The sequence below is a fragment of the Candoia aspera genome, chromosome 2 (assembly GCF_035149785.1).
Source record: "Candoia aspera isolate rCanAsp1 chromosome 2, rCanAsp1.hap2, whole genome shotgun sequence".
Taxonomy (NCBI): domain Eukaryota; kingdom Metazoa; phylum Chordata; class Lepidosauria; order Squamata; family Boidae; genus Candoia; species Candoia aspera.
Genome location: NC_086154.1, coordinates 31,534,267 through 31,554,326, shown reverse-complemented (window position 1 = coordinate 31,554,326; position 20,060 = coordinate 31,534,267). Strand labels below are relative to the sequence as shown.

The 20,060-nt window shown below is 40.5% G+C and overlaps 1 protein-coding gene across 2 annotated transcripts in view; it reads right to left on the bottom strand.

Annotated features, from left to right (window-relative positions):
- Positions 1 to 20,060, bottom strand: part of PPP4R2 (protein phosphatase 4 regulatory subunit 2) — a 35,211-nt gene that overhangs the window by 2,226 nt on the left and 12,925 nt on the right. For both annotated transcript variants that reach the window (XM_063291594.1, XM_063291595.1), the window contains exons 3-8: positions 13,523 to 13,693; positions 10,646 to 10,739; positions 8,581 to 8,618; positions 3,524 to 3,598; positions 2,679 to 2,822; positions 1,448 to 1,722 (exon numbers count right to left, since the gene is read on the bottom strand). In XM_063291594.1, coding sequence (XP_063147664.1) covers positions 1,448 to 1,722; positions 2,679 to 2,822; positions 3,524 to 3,598; positions 8,581 to 8,618; positions 10,646 to 10,739; positions 13,523 to 13,693 — 797 coding nt within the window. The remainder of the gene's footprint in view (positions 1 to 1,447; positions 1,723 to 2,678; positions 2,823 to 3,523; positions 3,599 to 8,580; positions 8,619 to 10,645; positions 10,740 to 13,522; positions 13,694 to 20,060) is intronic.

Sequence of the window (20,060 nt, the reverse complement as noted above, 5' to 3'; positions counted from 1 at the left end):
GTTGACAATAAAAGTTTATACAGGTAATAATCACGACAATACATCCTTCTTTCGCTTTATGCCTCAGCAGGTGGCAGCATTTAGCTGACCTTGCTCATTTGGGAAGTGAAACAAGCTTTATGTTTCGGCTAGTTCTTGGAGAGGGGAACACCTGGGAACTCCAGGGCTACTGACTAGGTTGGAAAATTGGAAAAAAAAACTGTAGGGCAGCAATGGCAAACCAATCCTTTAATAATGCCAAGAAAACTGCATGGATGCAATCACCAAGAGTTGAGATCATCTTGAGGGAGTCTTTATTTGTATGGGGCAGTTCAATATCAATTAGAGACAGCAGGGAATGGTGCATTGCATGTGGTAGTCACAAGACATAATTCCCTCTTCATATAACTTTCTCATTCTCAGTAACAAACAAAACATTAGCAGAATTCATTTACATGCATGAAGCCTGGCAGCCAGAGATGGATCATGAAATTTTGCTGCCCAGACAAGAACACCCTACTCTTTCCTTGATGATGTAATACTAAACTAAATCCTTGTTCATTTACTATGCTTTAATGATACTACAAGATGAATCACATCAGATAGTTCATCTATCCAGTTTCACAACCTCCAATTTAACTAGACCAATTCTGATCCCGCACATTTGAAGATCAGCAAGCAAATGAATTAAATTGCTAAATGTTGCAGAGCTATACTGGCTTGAAGGCAGAGGGTAAAAAAAGTCAGTTTTAGTGACTTTTTATGAATTAAGGGTTGTGAAAATGTCACTGAGCAGAAGTCAGCTATTTGCAATGCTGATTTGCAAAACACAAACATACACTCAAATCTGAACATTGACAGAAACTATCAGATTTCAGTTTGAGTTTAATATGCAATCTACATGAATGTGATTATTTCACTGTACCACTGAAACACAGTATGTCTACATATGCTTACTAGAGAGACCACTCCTGGTTCTCTCACATTCCCATAATTAGGTTACTTCAGCATAATCTAACTTGCCTAAAGGTCAAACAAAATGGGGTTAGATCCTGATCTTGTTATATTTAGAAATGAATAGGATTAATTACAACTAAATTAAGCTTTACTTATGGCTAAGTTGAGAGCAAGTCTGGTGTAGTGGTTAAGGCATCAAGCTAGAAACTGGGAGACGGGGAGTTCTAGTTGCACCTTAGGCACAAAGCCAGCTGGGTGAACTTGGGCTGGTCACTCCCCCTCAGCCCTGGGAAGGAGGCAACGGCAAACCACTTCTGAAAAACCTTGCCAAGAAAACTGCAGGGACCTGTCCATGGAGTCTCCAAGAATCGGACATGATTGAACGGATTAAAAAAAAAAAGACTTAGTCTGATTTCAACTCATGGAATTCAAAATAAATGATAAACATAAATTTAAGCCAAGTTTTAAACCTGTACTCAGGAAATATGCTTTCTACTAAAATAGTATGCACCTTTTTCCTCCTCAGCTTCCTCTTTACAGTGCTGTCTCTCTCCAGTGCTTTCTTTTTCTTTATCCTGAGATGCAGAAGTTGTCTCAGTCTCTTCTACCATTGTTGAGCAAGCTTCATGGGAACCACTCTGGTTGGACACCTCTTCAGCTTCTTCCTCTTTGTCAAATTTAAGTCTTTTTACTTCATATCCTTCCATTTCTGCTGGATCTTCTCCAGGGTGTTTATTTTTTACAGGACAGTTTTGAACTCTTTCAGGCTCAGATGCTGGTGATTCACTGACAGACAAAAAATGATGGAAATACAAGGGTCATATTTTCATATGAAGAGATAAGGAGTACGTATGTATGTATGAATTATTCAAATTTAATTACCACCCATCTTCCCCCAAAAAGGGGCTCTGGGCAGTTTACAATAAAGTCCAACTACTGCATCTTAAGGAATCAGTCTTATTGATCATGGTAACTTCTACTGTTTTGCCTAAGTGTAACTTTATTAAATGTTTAGATATAAACTAAGAAAGCATTCTTGCAATGATGCATGGAAGACAAGAACAAAATGTTGGTGCAAAACCAACTGTGCCAGCATCACCATTCCAGTTCAACTGGGAAATTTGGTTCTTAATCAATGGATGCAATCCAGTATCGTGGAAACAGGGGGTTTAAATAAAATTCTGTCCGTTCTCCTCATCCCCCCACAACCCTCTGCCAAATCTCTACTCAATTTTTAAGAACACAAGGGGATGTAAGAAACGGTCGCTTCTCAGTTCCATAGACAGAACAAATTCCATCAGCAGAAAAAAAGACAATTTTAAAATGTCATCAGCATTTAATTTCCCACAACGGATATGATCTAAATATTCACACTGATTTTAAAGGTAACAACTGAGGTACTCTGGGATACATTATTTATACACAGCCCTGCAGTATCCTAATATAGTGATTATTTATGCATTAAGACTTTCTAAAATAAGAAAGGAATAGTCCATGCCCACAAGAAATCTGTGCCTTGAAAGTGGAAGTGCTTATTTCCATTTTGGAGAACACATTTTTCAAGTGCTAAATAGAAAATACTTTTTATAAATATGGCACAATTTGGTAGGAATAAAACATAAGGCTGCTTTCAAGGGAGGATGGAGAATGAATGAATATGAATATGAATATGAATATGTATGTATGTATGTGAATCTCATGAGTCTAACAAATGTCTTTGAAGGCGTATTTCTCTTACCAACCTGTTAATTTTCTCTTCAGTTTGCAAGAGAGACAGCTCCTTATTTTCGGAACTGTCTGGTAAACCATTTGTTGTCATAGGAGGTGACAAAGAAACTTTTGGTCGAGTTACAGGCCGGGGTGTCCCAGGACCATTTATATTAGATCTGCAAAGGAAGTATTTGATTAATCAAATTTAGAAAATCCTATTTCCCTTAGATCTCAAGATACACTTTCTTGACTTGTATTTTATAAAGATCTGTAGCAAAATATAACGTTTTTTTGTATCAGAACTTGATATTCAAACATACTTGATTGCATTAAATAAGACTGTTTACTGAAGCAAGAAATTAACAGTATAGTACTAAGCATATCTAATTCAGAAATAAATCCCAGTTTATATAATACAAAGTTTGCCTAACTAAGATGTTTAGAATCACAGCTTATATCAAGTAAGATTAGGAAAAAAAATATTTTAAGAAATTTTAGTATGCTAAACAACTATTAACTGGAATTCCTTTTTGTTTGATATAATTTTAATATTACTGTTCTAAAATCTGATATTTCTGTAATGGATATATCTATTTATTCTTATTCATAAGTTGGCTTTTCCCCCCAATTAATTTTAGATGTTTTATGATGAAGGCATTATAGTATAACTTAGATAATCTATTTTACATATATCTGGAAAACAATTTAATTTGATCTTCCATAAAAACTATAATTTTAGCACAGGAAATTATCTGATTCAAAGATTTTGAATTTTGCTTAAATATCCAGGTGTTTAAAAAACAAAAGTTGGAAATTAAATACTAATCCATCAGCTTGTATTGTTTAGAATATTATCATTTTAAACACTCCTTCTTACCTGTCTGAATAACTTGGTGAGTTTCCTGGAAACATTACACCATTCATCCTGTTTAAACTATTGGAATTATTTTTCCTACAAAAAATGAACATGTGATGATATTTCTGCAACATATAGTTTTTAAAAAACATATTGGATAAGAACAAATACCTCCAGATTCCTAGAAGCTTTGTTTCTGTTCTTTTCCCTAAAATTCATATAATTCTAATCCCATTATTAAGAAGAACCCACTACATTTACTTGTTTCCAACAGTACTGAATAAAAACTATACAACTAAACAAAAACACAACTCTACACTGAAGAATAAAAAACCTTTAATTTTTACCAGCTAATATACTCTCTTGCCTCTAGTTCCTCCTCCTCTTCCTGAAAAGATTCTATTAAAAATTAACAGACTATGGATAATATACAGGGGGTCCTTGTTTAGCAACTGCCTTGTACAGTGACTGTTTGCAGTCACAACGGTGATGAAAAAGTAACTTTGTGACGAGTCCTCATATTTACAAACTTTGCAGGTCTGTAAATAAAGGAAAGCTGAAGATAAGCACAGTCGCAGTTTCAGTTAGTAACTGTTTCACTTAATAACTGAGTTGCCAGTCCCAACTGTGATCACTATACAAGGACTACCTGTAAACTCTTTTCATTTGTCAGTTCTCTAAGAATTCCTTGTCAATTTATATTTGAAACAAAATATGTCTTATAGCATAGATGAAATATCCAAGATTTTATATACAGTATTGTAGAATCGGAAGGGACTACAAGGATCATCTATTCCAATCCTCTGCAATATGCAGAGAATCCAATAAAATCAACCATGAGAGGTAGCAGTCCAGCTTCTTCTTAAAAACCTATAGAGACTGAGAACCCACAACTTGCATAAGTAGACTGTTCTGTTATTGTACAGTTTTTACAGTCAGGAGATTTTGCCTTATATTTAAATAAAAATTAGGTAACTGCAACTTATACCAACTATATCTGGTCCTAGTTCTCATGACTATGAAAAATAGTTCTTGGCCATCTTTGCTTTATGTACTGGAACATAGCCATCAAATCTTCCTTGGCTACAGTTGACCTCACTCAGCAGCTTCATGTAGATATTAAATAGGAGTGGAGAGAGTACCAAACCCTGCGGTACCCAATTTAGGGGTTGTGGGTGGGACCTCTTGCCCCGATCAACACCGAATGAAACTGGACAGTGAGGAAGGAAGAGAACCAGCTCAATACAGTGCCGCCCACTCGCAACTCCTGCAGCCAGTCCAGGGGGATACCATAGTCGATGGTATCAAAAGCTGCTGAGAGATCAAGAAGAGCAAGAGTAGACGCACTACCCCAATCCCAGAGGTCATCAAAAAGCACAACCAATGCCATCTCAGTTCCATAACCAGGCCTGAAACCCAACTGAAAGGGGTCCAGAAAATCCACTTCATCCAGGATCCTCTGAAGCTGTTGCATGACCACCTTCTCAACAATCTTCCCTAAAACGGGAGGATTGGACGCTGGACTAAAATTGTCCAGAACGGTTGGGTCTCCTCTTCTTGTGGAGAGGGCAGATCAATGCCTCTTTAAGGGGTGCTGGCATCATCCCCCCTCTCAAAGAAGAATTTACCACCGCTGAAACCCAACTACATGGCACCTCCCTGGAAGCTTTTGCCAACTAGGAAGAGCAGGGATCTAACAAGCAGGTGGCTGAACTCACAGTCATAAGGACCCTGTCTGCTTCCTTGGGCCCAACAGGCTTGAATTCTTCCCAGATAACATGGCAAGACTGTGCCCCAGGCATCTCCAGACCTGAACCAAGGCTGGCATCTAGCTGGGAACAAATCCGAGCGATTTTGTCCAACAGATGCTCTGCAAACTCCTCTGCTCAGCCCTGAAGGTGTATCCCAGAGTCTCCTCTACCCAAGAGGATTCTGGTCACCCTAAAGGGGGCCATCAGTCGCTATCCATGGACGCAATAAGGGCGGAGAAGTACTGATGCTTTGCCATCCTTACAGCCACAAGGTAGACCTTAATAGCGGCTCTCACCCGTGTTCGGTTGAGTTTGTTCGTTCTCCACCAGTGGCACTTTAGGCATCTCTTAATCTGCTTCATCTCCCTCTACTCTTCATAAACCACAGAGAGTGATAGGATCCACAAAAGGAGACAGGCTGCATAGGTGCGATCCAATTCAAGGCCTTGGTCACCCTCCTATTCTAGGTGACAACTAGGGCCTCAGGAAGACCATGCAGCAGACCATGCAGCAGACCCAGGAATAACCCCCAGCTCCCTTTGAAACTCCTCAGGGTCCATCAGTTGCCGGGGGCAGACCGCTCGAATGGACCCTGCCTCCCTGCAGTTGGGGGTAGCACCAGAAAATCCCATGGTCATCAGGCATGATCTGGCCACGACAGGGGAGCCATAGAGAGTTCCCCCAATTCCAGAACACATTGCCACTGCTCTGACAAGAAAACCAGATCAGGCGTTTGACCACTGTCCCACATTGGGCACTGGATGACCTGGGATAGATCCATGGCTGTCATGGTGGCCATGAACTCCCGAGCCACTTCAGATTCCACTCCCAAGGAAGGCAGACTGAAGTCCCCCAGGATCATAAGACTGGGGAACTCCACTGCCAACCTGGAAATGGAGTCAAGGAGCTCAGGCAGGGAGGCTGGCACAACAGCAACAGTCCCAACTGATCCCTAGAGCCCAACTTAATGAACAGGGTCTCACATCCAGTAACTTGCGGAGTAGTACCCCTGAAAGCCATAAGGGACTCCCATATGACAACTGCCACTCCCCCACCCCTGCCCCAGGTCGCCAGTTGATGCCACACCTGAAACCCGGCTGGACACATTTCCAAAAGGGGCACCCCACCTTTCTGGGCCCAGCCAGGTTTCTAATACATACCAGGTCAGCCTCAGCCTCTGTGATCAAATCGCAGATGAAGTGATCTTATTGCATTCATTGGCAACACCCAAAAGCCCAGGCCTCCAAGGGCCTGCTGACCCAGTATTGGAGTAGAGATCGGGGGCAAGAGCGTGAAATCGGAATTAAGCACTGAGAGCACATTCCCTGTGAGTGGTCTGCCCTCCCCATCTCCCCCCATACCTATTACCACTGCAATATTTTGACCTGGCCCAAGCCCCCTCTGAGATCTCACCACTCCCCTGACCCATATGCTCCAGCACTCCAGACAGAGTATCCTCACATCATCATACTCTAACCACCATACCAAGAGGAAGAATGAAGCCTCAGTCGCTTCAGCCTTTGTCCTCAGTGCCACAAGGAATCCAACAAACCACCTCGTTCTCCCTTCAGCAGCCAACAATCCACACAGCCTATCCCACCAAACCTCTCTCACTGGCAGGTTGGGTGAGCTCACCACCCACCCAAACACCACCACCTTGCCCCCATTACCCCCAACCCAGCTTTCACCCAGAGGAAGGGCAGCCACCCTTACCTAAGGACAGGTAATCTCACATCCAGCACTCCCCCTCAGTTCAAACCACCTGGATGATAAGCCTTGTAGCAGCAGCAAGGACTACCACAAAATGGTCACCATGCTGTCCTTTTCCTTTGTAGATGGGAAGGAAGACAAGATGTCCCCCAAACCTCCACAGAGGGATCCACAGCATTGAGGCAAAAAGCTCTCTGCTGCTCCTAGCCCCCTACCAAACAGCAGCCAAAAAACATACAGACACCTCCTGTCATCCAAAATGTTAAGTCTGAATCAAACCTCTCTTTCTCAGGGTGCTGTGCCATTGTGACTCATCGGCATCACGCGCTGAAGCATCAGGCCGTCACTGCAGTCCGGTGACCCAATGCTGCAGCGTCTACCTGCGAGAGCCTGGTCCAGCCTGCAGTAGCTCCTTTCTAGCCAAACGCCTCCACTGCTGGCAACCGAACAACCAGCGCCGCCACCAAATGCAGCACCTCCACCACCTCCAAGCAAAGCACCAGTAATGCCTCTGTAACAAAGCAGCTGCGTGCCAGCTGTCAGAGACCAGCATCCACCCAAGGCAGTCCTGACACAGCTCCCACTCTTGATGACAGTCCATGGGAGACGAAGCAAGGACGGGTGCCTGGCACAGCTCTCTCCTTCCACAGCCAACAGCCCAAGCCACAGTCCCAGCCGCTGTCAGGGTAGCCTTACTTCGAATAAGACACGGACTCACCTAGAGGGTCTAAGGATTTCCGGGTTTATTGAAGCAGAATGCATACGGAGAAAAAGACAGGAATGCAGGTGTGGTAGCAGGGTACCCCGTTTATGCCCTGGTGGCGGACCTTGTCCTCCTCCACCCCCCATTGTTCCCCAAGCCGGGTCCGGATGGGTGATTTGAATTGGTATGGGTCTGACGATGGGCGATTCAGGTGATCTCTGATGGTTTCCTTTGTCTCTTTGCCTTCGTCCGGTGCAGGTGCATCCCCCGGGGTAATGTGTGGGAGTTCCCCTGATCTGTTAATGGTTTCCATGTCTTGTCCGAGGTGCGCTTCTATTGTCCTGGTGATTGTTTTAGAAGTTTGGGTGCTTAAGGGATGATGTGTGTGTTTAAAGGATAATGGTTATCCCTTCCTCTTTCCTGATGGGCATGTTCCCCGTTGTGATGCACTTATGCCTTGCAACGGGGAACATGACAGTCGTGCTGGTTTGTAAGCGAACTGCGGAGGTTGAATCTCCTCCACCAAAACAGCCCAATGCATGTCAGGTAGGCTCCGACACTAGCTATCTCTGCAAAACTTCTCTCCCATAAGTCCAAGCACATCTAACGTACAAAAACAATCACCAAAAAGTGAGCCCATATTACCATTCATCCACTCTCTCCACCATCTTAAAAAAAAAAAGCCTGATTTGCTGCTACTCTTTTTCCTAATAAAGAAAGCTGATACAATAAATCCCAGAGAACCTGTCAGCAGGAAATTTTCTACGTATCTATAAACTGGGTAGCAATGAAAAAATATTGTAATTGCTGCTCCCTTTCAAACACAGGGCATACCAAATGCACTGCAAATGTTGCAGTCTCAAAAATGACGCAGTCCCACTTTTTAAATAAACAGTAACAAAGGTCATACTTACTCTGAAGAAGGATATACACAGCTGACAACCATAACATTCTGTAAGATAAGAAAAAAAAGTAAACATCAGGACTTACGGAAAAAGTAGAAGCAAATTTTACAAGTAACACAATCAACCAAATTCGTCTTGTGGTCCTGTACTCTTTCCTCATTAGCACCTGAGAATCCTCATTAGCACCTGATTCACCAGCTTCTCAAACTCTTTGTCTATTCATCCTCGCTCTTCTTGATCTCTCAGTGGCCTTCAATACCATCAATCATGGTATCCTTCTGGACCGGCTTCGGGAGTTGGGGGTGGGCAGCACAGTGTTACGCTTGTTCTCCTCCTTCCTCTGGGGTCAGTTCCAGCCAGTGTTGATGGGGGGAGAGGTCCAGCCCACATCCCCTGCTTTGTGGGGTGCCTCTGGGCTTGGTTCTCTCCCCTCTCCTATTTAACAACTACATGAGGCCACTGGGGGAGGTGATCTGATGGTTTGGGGTGAGGTATCATCAATATGCTGATGATACCCAGCTTTATATCTCTACTCTGGGCTGCCTGAGTGATGCTGTGGATGTCCTGTCCCAGTGCCTGGAGGCTGTAGGAGCCTGGATGGGGTGCAATGGGCTTCAACTCAACCCAAGCAAGAGTAAGTGGCTCTGGGTATGTGGGCCTTCCGGTGACAAGGTTTTTCCGTCATTGGTCCTGAATGGGGCAGCACTGCCTTAGATGGATCCATTCCAAGGCCCAGCGTAGACTCATAGCTCCTGCTTGAAGAGCAGGTGGCAGCCATGGCTAGGAGGGCCTCTGCACACCTTTGGGTTCTGAGCCAGTTGTGCTCATTCCTGGACCAAGAAGCTTTGTTCACAGTCACTCATGCCCTTGTGACCTCCTGTCTGCATTACTGCAATGCACTCTACATGGGGCTGCCCTTGAAGAGCATTCGGAAGCTTCAACTGGTACAGAATGTGGCTGCACGGGTAGTAAATGGTGTCGGATATTCGACACATGTAACACTACTATGTCAGCTGCATTGGTTGCCAGTGTGCTTCTGGGTGCAATTCAAAGTGCTGGTTGGTCACCTTTAAAGCCCTTCATGGCTTGGGACCTGATTATCTAAGGGGCTGGCTTCTCCCAATTGTTTCTACCTGTCCAATTCAGTCTGGTACGTTGGGCATGCTACTGGTCCTGTCAGCCAAGAAATGTCAGTTGGCGGGGACTAGAAGGCATGCCATCTCTGCTGTAGCGCCTGCCCTCTGGAATATTGAGGGCCCATCAGAGATGGGCAGGGGACAACTTTAATAAATAAATAAATAAATAAAATTATCCCTTCAGAGATCAGGATGTCCCCAAACCTGTTGGCCTTCATAAGGCCATGAAGACCTGGTTATGTGCCTGGGTCTGGGGCTCTGAGTGTGTGAATGGTCCCGCTTCTTGGTTATATTAACAGCCATGCATTGCTTACTTGATGACCATATATATTTATTTTGTACTTTTGACCGTTTTAATTATTTTAACTGTTTTATAATTTTTACAATTGTAAGCTGCCCAGAGTCACTTGTTGAGATGGGTGGTTATAGAAAGCAAGCAAGCAAGCAAACAAACAAATGCATGCTACATCATGCTGGTCCTCATTTCTATCATTGTATCAAACAAACAGTCCAAAACAGATGTATTTTTTTCCTATTTAAAGCTCTACACCTGGGAGTTAATTCAGGCAATGGCAGGGAATTACAAGCATCTAACGTAGCACAACATTAAACAGCTATCACCTCTCCAGGTTACACTTCCACAAACTATTTCTGAGAATCCTCCTATTTTGAAATGATCATGCCACATCACTCCTCCCTACTACTATATACACTGGAATAGTTAGCATCAGTATTTTTTTTAATTTTGATGAAATACATTTCATCAAAAAAGGCAAATAAATGCAAATCAAATACAACAAATACAAATATTGACTCATTAAGCATCAACTGAAGACAACACTGAAATGCAATTGAAGTAGAATTGCTATTGGTACTATGTAACAATTCTAAAAAGGTTAACAAACTGCACTTTTAGTTCAAGGACAATTCACTATTACCTTTTCTACTCCTCTGAGAAATTTGTCTGTGCCTGTGTAATTCCGCCGAGGATCTGTCAGCAGCTCACAAAGTCGCTGAATAGTAAATGGGATACTGAAACAAATTCAAACAAGCCAATTTTCACTTTGAATGGATATTGAATGAGAGAGAATGAATAATCCTGATCAGTTGGTACGTTTTTTATCTATAACTGTACATGTAACACTTTCTCATTTACTACCCCTTAAAATTGTATTATGTTAAGTAAACAGTAGGTGGTGTTCCAGGATCACAGAACATGTGCTTCCCTCCAGAGTGCCCTATGATGGCTAAGCTGTCCCAAAATGTTCACTTGATTATTGCTCTCATTTACTGGATGCTTCAAAATATTACTAAGGGATGGATGGAGTGGAGAATCTCTGACTTTCAGGTATTCAGATGTGTGTGTTGAGAGGTGAAATCAGCAATATCTGGTAGTCCGCAGGTTCCGTATTCCGTTACAGGACAAGGAAGTGATACAACTTAAACTTACTCACTCATTAAAAACATGCTTGCATACACTAATATAGAATAAGTGCTTCTTTTTCAAATGGAAATTAAGCCTCATCTATTTAAAAATTAGGACATCAGTTATAGCTATTTTTGGTGAATGATTAATATACTAATAACAGAACAGAGTAGGCAGTTTGATTAGTTTGAAGGACCATGATAGGCTGCGTACTGGAAATGTCAGATCTATGTGATTTTAAATGTTGATTAAACAAAAATAACTTTCCATTTTAATCAGCCTCCTTATTCATACTCCTTGTTCAGTTCAGCAGAGGCATCTCCTATCTACTCATTTCAACATTTTCAAAATCTTTTGCATATAGTGTTGCAGTGCTAAAACATCCTTCCCAAGTGTCAGTGGTTCCTAAGTGCAAACTTTATCCCTACTGAATAATACTACAGGCAGAATCCACTCTCTGGAGGAGAAAACTGGATTCAGCTCAACATACTGATTTTTCAAAAACAATGTAGTTTCTATACAGATTATCCTCACATGTTCTAAATTTCATAATACAGGTGATCCTTGGGTTATAACCATTCATTTAGCATCCAAAGTTATAATGGTGCTGAACAAATGGTACTTATGATAGGTCCTTGAAGTTCCAACTATTGCAGTGTCCCTGCAGTCATGTGATTGAGATCCAGGTGCTCGGCTCACGATTACGTCACGGTGAGCTACGGTCATGTGATGGCAATTTCCGACATTCCCTGCTGGCTTCACAGAAGCAAAATCAATGGGGAATTCGGCAGGAAGTCAGAAGTCATGGTCACATGAAGTCCTCACTTAATGACCCATGCAGTCCCCACTTAATAACGGCAACTGGGACTGCCAGAATTGCTGTTGCTAAGAGAGGACGTCACATGACATTGTGCTTTATGACTGTGTCACTTAGCAACAGCGATTCTGGTCCCAATTGCCATCGTAACCCAAGGACTATCTGTACTGTATTGCAGAAAAGTGGAGTTTTTAAATTTGAGATTATTATTATTCTTTAAAAACTATTCTTCAGTTAGTAATAGTGAATAATAGTTCCAGCACTCAATTAATCCATGGGCTTAAAATCCAAGCATGATGCAAGAATTCAAAACCTTTGTACAAATGAGGATTTCTAAAATTAGACAATACTGCACTAAAATTAACTTGTTTTAACTGTAATAGACATCTGACTGCTGCAAGCAAACTAACCAATACTGATCAAATGAACATATAATAATGAATTACAGCTGATACATAAGGTTGGGCTGGAAGAGACTCTGATTCCACAAATTATTAGGGAATTAGGGAGAGCCAGTTTGGTCTAGAGGTTAAGGCAATGGGCTAGGAACCAGGAGATTGAGAGTTCTAGTCCTGCCTGAGGTGTGAAAGCCAGCTGGGTGACCTTGGGCCAGTCACTCTCTCTCAGCCCAACCCACCTCACACGGTTGTTGTTGTGGGGAAGATAGGAGGAGGAAGGAGTATCAGGTATGTTTGCTGCCTTGAGTTATTAATAAAAATAATAAGGGTGGGATAGGAAATAAATAAACTAACTAACTAAGGGAATCAAAGCTTTATTCTTATCAGCTCTATCTCAGGAACCCACTTTGGAAATCCATTACAATATTTCCCTTGTTGTACCTCCACAATTAAGCTACTCATTATCCCAACAGTCATTCTAAACAGGATTAGAATCCATAATTTAAGTATGATTTCATATAGTGCAAAACATCCTGTCTAATTTAAATAGCAGCTCAGAGAGGTACCACAAGTGACTTAATAATAGCGAAGGAAAACAGATGTGCAATCTGTGATCTAGCATCTGATTTCTGAAATGGTGAACAAACATTATGTCTTCAACGTGGCCTATCTATGTAAATCTTAAACAATTATGTTAAAACTTAAGAATGCAATTTCAGAAATATTTTGGATTTCACTGTGGAAAAAAAGAAAATCACAACCAAAACCATCAAACTGGCACATCCCCAATCCTGGCTTGGAGAAAAAGCCAAGTTTTTAAAGAATGACTAAAAGCTTCTAGGGTCCGACATAGAATGCCATATTTGATATAGATAGACGCTCAAATAGATATTCTGCATTCATGTCCATTAGAATTTCATGTTCATTAGAGTACAACAGCTTCTTGCATAATCTGAGCTAAGAGAAGATAAGCAAGTGATTTTCATAGAAAAGTACAATTCAAAATGTTTGTCATAAGAGTTAGAACTTTGCCAACAAACATTTATTTATACCCATTATCCATGTTGCAGATATGGCAGAAAATCAATACAATATGAAGATCAGAACAGAATCCTGAATTTGATGATAAATCAAGTGGTCTAAATAACCAAGTTATTGATATAAGATTGCATACCCATTAAAGCCAGTAACTATTTTCAGAATTCGTTCTTTCATCTCCTCAAAGGGAATATATTCCACATTGGGATTAGGAGGGCCTCTTGGCTCAGGAGCAGAAGTTCTGAAGTCATCCATCACTTTCTCCAATTTGAAAATAAAATAGCTTTTGAACTGCGACCACTGAATCCTAAAAAAGAAATATACAATGCTTACTTAACGTAATAAAAACCAAATGTTAACCATATTTATATTGAACAATAAAGCATGTTTAACAGTTTCAATTCTGCAGGCCAGCAAGAAAAAAACAGTGAGTAAATGCAAAACATTATGTTGTACAGCCAATGCAGATAGTCCTCAACCTATGACCATTTGTTCAGCGACCATTCAAAGTTATGACAGCACTGAACGAATGGTGGTTATGACTGGTCCTTGGAGTTCCAGCTGTCCCAGCATCCCTGCAGTCATATGATTATGATCTGGGTGCTTGGCAACCGGTTTGCACTTATGACTGGTTGCAGCGCCTTGTGATCATGCGATTGCCATTTGCAACCTTCCCTGCCAGCTTCCCCAGAAAGTGAATGAGGAAGCCAGCAGGGAAGGTCGCAAGTTGCTGGGGAAAGTCTCCCCCATCCGTGCATCCTCCCCAGCCCCTCTGCGCTCACGCCACGCCAACCACTTGTACATCTCTGCGCACCCTCACCATCCCACGCCACGCTTCTTGCACACCCCTAGCCTCACGCACCTCCCACACCCTCCCTGACCCATGCCTCTTGTGTACCCCCTCATACCCTTCCTGACCCGCACCTCTCACACATCTCCTTGCATCCTCCTTGCACCCTCCCCACACACAACCCTTCATTCTTTACCTGCCTGCCGGCCTGGGACTTAAAACTTCCTGCCGGCTTCCATGCTGACTTTGGTTGTGGGAAGCCAGCAGGAAGTCGCCTCACCTAACGACCATGGGATTCGGTTAATGTCAGCAACTGGGACATCAGGGATTGCCATCACTAAGTGATGCAGTTGCACTTTATGACCATGTTGCTTAGCAACAGAATTTCCAGTCCCAATTGCTGTAAGTCAAGGACTACCTGTCAGGCCCAGCCCAAGAACTTCAGAGAATCAATCCAGTCAAACTTCAGTTCTTTATTTTTTCACACCCTATAGACAGAATTTTGCCAGACTAAAGTTACTCTACCTAACCTAAGGGGAAATAACCTGGGAAGGCTCTAGGGCAGGGCTAGTCTGAACCTCTTAGTCTTCCCACGTTCCAACCCAGGACTGTTTTTCTCTTATTGCGCTCCCTTCCTTGGAACGTGCTCACTCCTCCCTGAGAACCAGCAGCATTACTGAAATCCAGCACATCACCTGTATACGAATTCTAAAATATTAACGAAAAAAGCAAGAAGACCCCAAACTATAAAGAAAAGTCTACAAACTCAAGAGTTACAAATCAAATTAAAGCACTGCTTAAACAAGAGGACTAAGCAGGTAAATAAGATATGCACTCTAGGCTTAAACAAACTACGGAACAAAGATGCTTCAACTACAAGCCGTCAATCTGAACATAAGGCTAATTATTTTTGTAATGTGGAACCAGATAAAAATGAAAGAGAATATGTTATACATCTTAGAACTACAAATACAGAAGCCAGACTGCACTGCAATTCTGCACTGTATTATTTAACCAATGGCAAATTCCACATGAATGCCTGATGCATTCAGTTTAATTAAAAATAAATATAAATAAAATCTGAGCCAAACGGGTTTTCTAAAATCTGCCTCAGGAGACTTTTGCACAGCTCACTGGGATCTGTGATCTACAGCCAAGTACAGGGCCATAAATATGCTAAAGAGCTAAGAAAAAAAGGCAGCTAAACTGGGAATTGTTAAAATTAAAAACAAGAATGGGTTTGTCCTGGCTAAATTCAGATCATGCAGAATGTAAGTCAACAAGATCATTGTTCAGAGTGTTTGTCTTGCAAGTACTAATTAGAAGAGTTAGCTATTTTAAAGGCAACAAATGGGGGACAGTTTATCTTTGCTCTTTCATTTTGTTTTCATTTGGAAGCACTCTCCTGTAGAGATGCTAAAATATTACCCAGAAACCTTATTTTAAAAACACTTTTTAAAATTTGTAAAAAAATGTTTTAAAAATAGGTTTAGTGATCACGTAGCCCCAAATGTAACATTTGATTAAGAACTTAGCTTACTTTAATGCTAATAACCAATTGTGTAAATATTGGCAATTTAAATTGATATAGCCACTGTACTTGCCTTCAATGTAACTGATTTTTGCCCATTTAGAAGTGATAATCAAAACAATATTAAAAAGCATATATTCTGGACTTTCATAATGAAGTATTTTAGTTTCCAGACTTAATCATGTCAACAGAAATCAGTGGGGTATGGTTTAAGTAAGTCTGTCATTAAAATCTAACCCCTTGCAAGTTTGAAGAGAGCACTGGTTTAGTTGTTTCATCAACAAGATTCGTTTTAAAGATTGTTCATCTCAGAGGAATGTTGAAGAACTACCAAGAAACAGGAAGAAAGAAGCCCATTATAATCGTTACATACATTTATTTCATAAAACAAATGAAGCATTCAACTAATCTTACTATTAACCTATGACCTGGTCTCTTAGAAGCAAATTTACCACACATAATCAGGCAGAAAGATTGCACTGTTGGAAGGTGCAAACTGTTTTAAGATCTTTTATCCCATACTAAGAGCTGTGAACTTTGTTAAGAAGGATGTCTATTATCCTTTGAGAGTGCAATTGGCCATTCTCCTTTCTGGCCTTAAAGCTATAGTGAGCAAGGTACCGAGGGTCCACCACACAAGTTTTTAAATTACAATTTCCAACATACTTCACGACTGGCCACGTTGGCTGAGGCTAATTAGAAGTTACAGTTCAGCCACATCCAGAGGACTATACATCACTCACACATGCCCTAAACAGCTATAAGCTCTATAAACTTAATAGACTAAACAGGACATTTTTGCTTCTTGCATAATGTCTCTTTTTGTAAGCAAAAAACAAAACAAAACAATACAGTGGCTGCCCATCAGTACTCCCTCTTCCTCTCCACTTCCAATTTTCCTTATCCATGTTTTTTCTCTTTGATAATCAGGCCTGGAAAGAAATGCAAGAAAACAGAGTTGGGCCAAGTAATTTCTGCTATCCCAATATAAAAAAGTGCCTGGCTCTTTAAAACCAGTAGACAGACATGGCTTTCTATCTCTCCAAAGTGTGAAGAAATGTCTAGTTCTATCTCTTGGTATATGACATTCATGTTTGGTTAATGTACTGGCAACCTTTGCATCTATTTCACCTGCAAACATTTGAAATAATGCTGTGTCTGATAAATTCAGCAGCACAACAAATGATGCTGCACTCTATGAATGTGTGCATGTTTGTGTACCTAATATTCAAAAAGCTTATACCGTAAAACTAAACTACAAGGAAAAAAACACCAATAATTGGTAGAAAGCATATAAGGCAGACATCAAAAATAACAATTGGTCTCAACATGTGTGTGTCCATGTTAAAGTCACAGTGGCAAATTCACACAGAACGAAAAGTTAACAAAAAAGTATTAGTAGATGTCACCATCTGTATGAACTCCAACAGATCCTAGCACTTGTAGTAATTTGACTGCAAAACTATTTTTCCTGTAGGCCATTTTCACTCATAGCTTGATTCTGCCTGCTGACGTTTTTATTCTTTGTTACCATGGCTTCACCACAACAATGCTGCAACAAGCCTCTCCAAGGAATGAACAGAATACTGCACACTAGTTTCTTCAGCAACTGAGGGCTTTATTAATATGAGAACAAACTCCTTGTATAGCATATTTATTTTTCAAAGGTATCTTCAAGTTCTCACATATCAGGCATACAGAATTTTAAAGTTCAGTATTCTTAGAATGAGCATAGTACCTCTACCAGTGTCCAGTTTCTACAAGCAACAAGAAAGGATGTGGATGTAGCCTCTTCTGCCAAGTTGTCTGTTGCTTTCTCAATGTTAATTGCACAATTAAAAAAAAATCCTTATTTACCTTTCCCTCCCCTTATAAGTCACAATGAAAACTTCCCTCAATTAGATATTCACGTGTCACAGAAAGTGCTACTTTCATACAACCAGTATTTTTCAGCCTAATTTGAATAAGACAAAGTTGTATAATCACAATCTTGGAAAAAATGAAATCATTTGCATTAATATTTTAACTTCCTCAGTGGAAGATTGCAGGATAAATACACCATTTAGTTTTATCTTTTATGTCCATATTCTGATTAGCCAGGAAAGAAAATGCATACTACTGTACATACCCATTTTCCTAGGAACAATGTCTTACTGAATTCACAGGGCTTGCCTCTCAGTAGATGAGACTGCATTCACAGGAAGTTATTTACTGTTACCAAGTAGTATGCTTAAAATTAACCCAAGGAAATAATGGTTCGGTGGATAGCACAGAACAGCTTGCATCTAGGAAACCTAAAATGAATATAGTTTACCCTACTAGAGTCCCTGAAAAGATTTTGAAAAGTCACATTAATTCTGTCTCAGTTTGCATTTTTGACACTGTAGCAATAGTTTGCAACTTTTAAAAAGCTAGAAAGGATATCACATACTAACAAATCAACCTTACACAACCCAATAAGCACCATGGAAGACTTTTGTTATGTGTCATTCATTAATTGTTTCATGGATCAACTATCAATGAGTACTATTAATGATGAATAAGCAAAAAGTATGCAGTTATCAGCCACAGAACAACATCCCTGACTCTGACAGAGTTCTGGGTTATCTCTACTACCACTTTCAGGAAAATTAAATAGGAATTTCACTCACGTGCAATTGTATGCTATGGTATTACACATAATCAGAAGACTACTTGATGCCTCAACATGCAAGCAACTGTTTAATCAGAATTTCCTATCTAGATGAAAAAAAAAACAGGTGAAAGGTCCCCTGTGCAAGCACCATGTCTGACCCTTTGGGGGGTGCAGCTTTTGTGAATCTAGATAGTCAATATTTAATGTCAGAAGTATTGTCAGAAGTGGAATTAACTCAGGATTGCAATATGATTGATGAAATCAAATTTACGACCCCATCTTAATCTCCTAATGTGCTAATAAAGATAAGTGGGTAAAGAACAGCCCCTTTCAGAGGATTTATCATAAACAAATCTAACTGAAAAGACACATTTCCCATTCACTTTAGTAAGAGCTTTGCACATGCAAAAAACCTCCCAAAACATTGGGACAGGAGAAAAAATCCATTAAATGAAAGAATGGTGTCTCGACAAAGGCTTTTATTTACTTATTCATTTATTCATCATATTTACATAGCCACCCATCTCACAATCAAGTGACTCTGGGTGGCATATAACAAAGTTGAAAACAAAATATACGAATTAGTATTAATATTAAACACTTTAAAATTATAAGAAGCACAGAACTAAAAACAGAATAAAAAAGAGATTAGGTGAAGAGGAGGTGTTAATTACTGAGAAGCCATCTCAATGTTTCACCAGTCCCCTGGGGTCCCTAGGCCTACTGATACAACCAGGTCTTGAAGGATCTCCAGAAAGCTAAAAGGGATGAGACCAGCTTCACTCTGGGGGGAAGGATGTTCCATAAAGCAGGGGCCACACCAGAAAAGGCCTGTCAGCTAGGTCCCGCCACATGAAACTCCCTAGTTGACAGGACCCACAGCATGCCTCTGCTGGATCTGGTGGGATGGGTAGATATAATCAGAGAGAGGTGGTCCCTCAAATAACCTGAGCCCATGCCATGCAGGGCTTTAAAGGTCAAAACCAGCAGCTTTCTTAATAGCTTCCTTAACTACTTTTCAGGGCAAACATTTTTTAACCACTTTTGAGAGGGGAATGATCTTTATTTTTTAAACTATGCTAAGCCTTCTTCAGGAATTTACCACAGTTTTCATGTATCTCATCCGAGATGACAGGAAACTACAGTACTGATTTTGACCAGAAGAGGTCCAGGAGTTGCAAAAGTGATTTTGCGACTCCTGGACCTCTTCTGGTCAAAACCTGCCAGCTCTGCTCTAGCTATTATATCATATTATGTCTGGCTTCAAAAACCCAATATACCATCATGTCGTTTTCTTTGTTTTAGTTGAGCATGATGTACAAACAGAGCCAACAATGGTTTATTAAAACAACAACAACCCACTGCTTATCCTAAGAAATTGCTTTTAACCATTTTAAGAAAATAGAAAGGAAAGCAATTTACATACTTTTTTCCAAATAATATTCCTTTCCCAATACAGCTCTTGGAATTTATTATGAATTGATATTTTAGTATTATAATATATTATCAAATAAATAAATCTCCTTTCTGAAACTTGTCTGAATATGTTCAGAACTGTCCTAAAAACAATGCATTCTGTTAGTACATTACAGTACATTAGCAATACTGTTGAAATACTAAATTCATAAACCTTTTGCATAAGACAATAATTGTCTGTATGAATAACTCTGAAAACCTGAATGAAACAGAACAATTTAGAAAACAAATCAGATTAACTT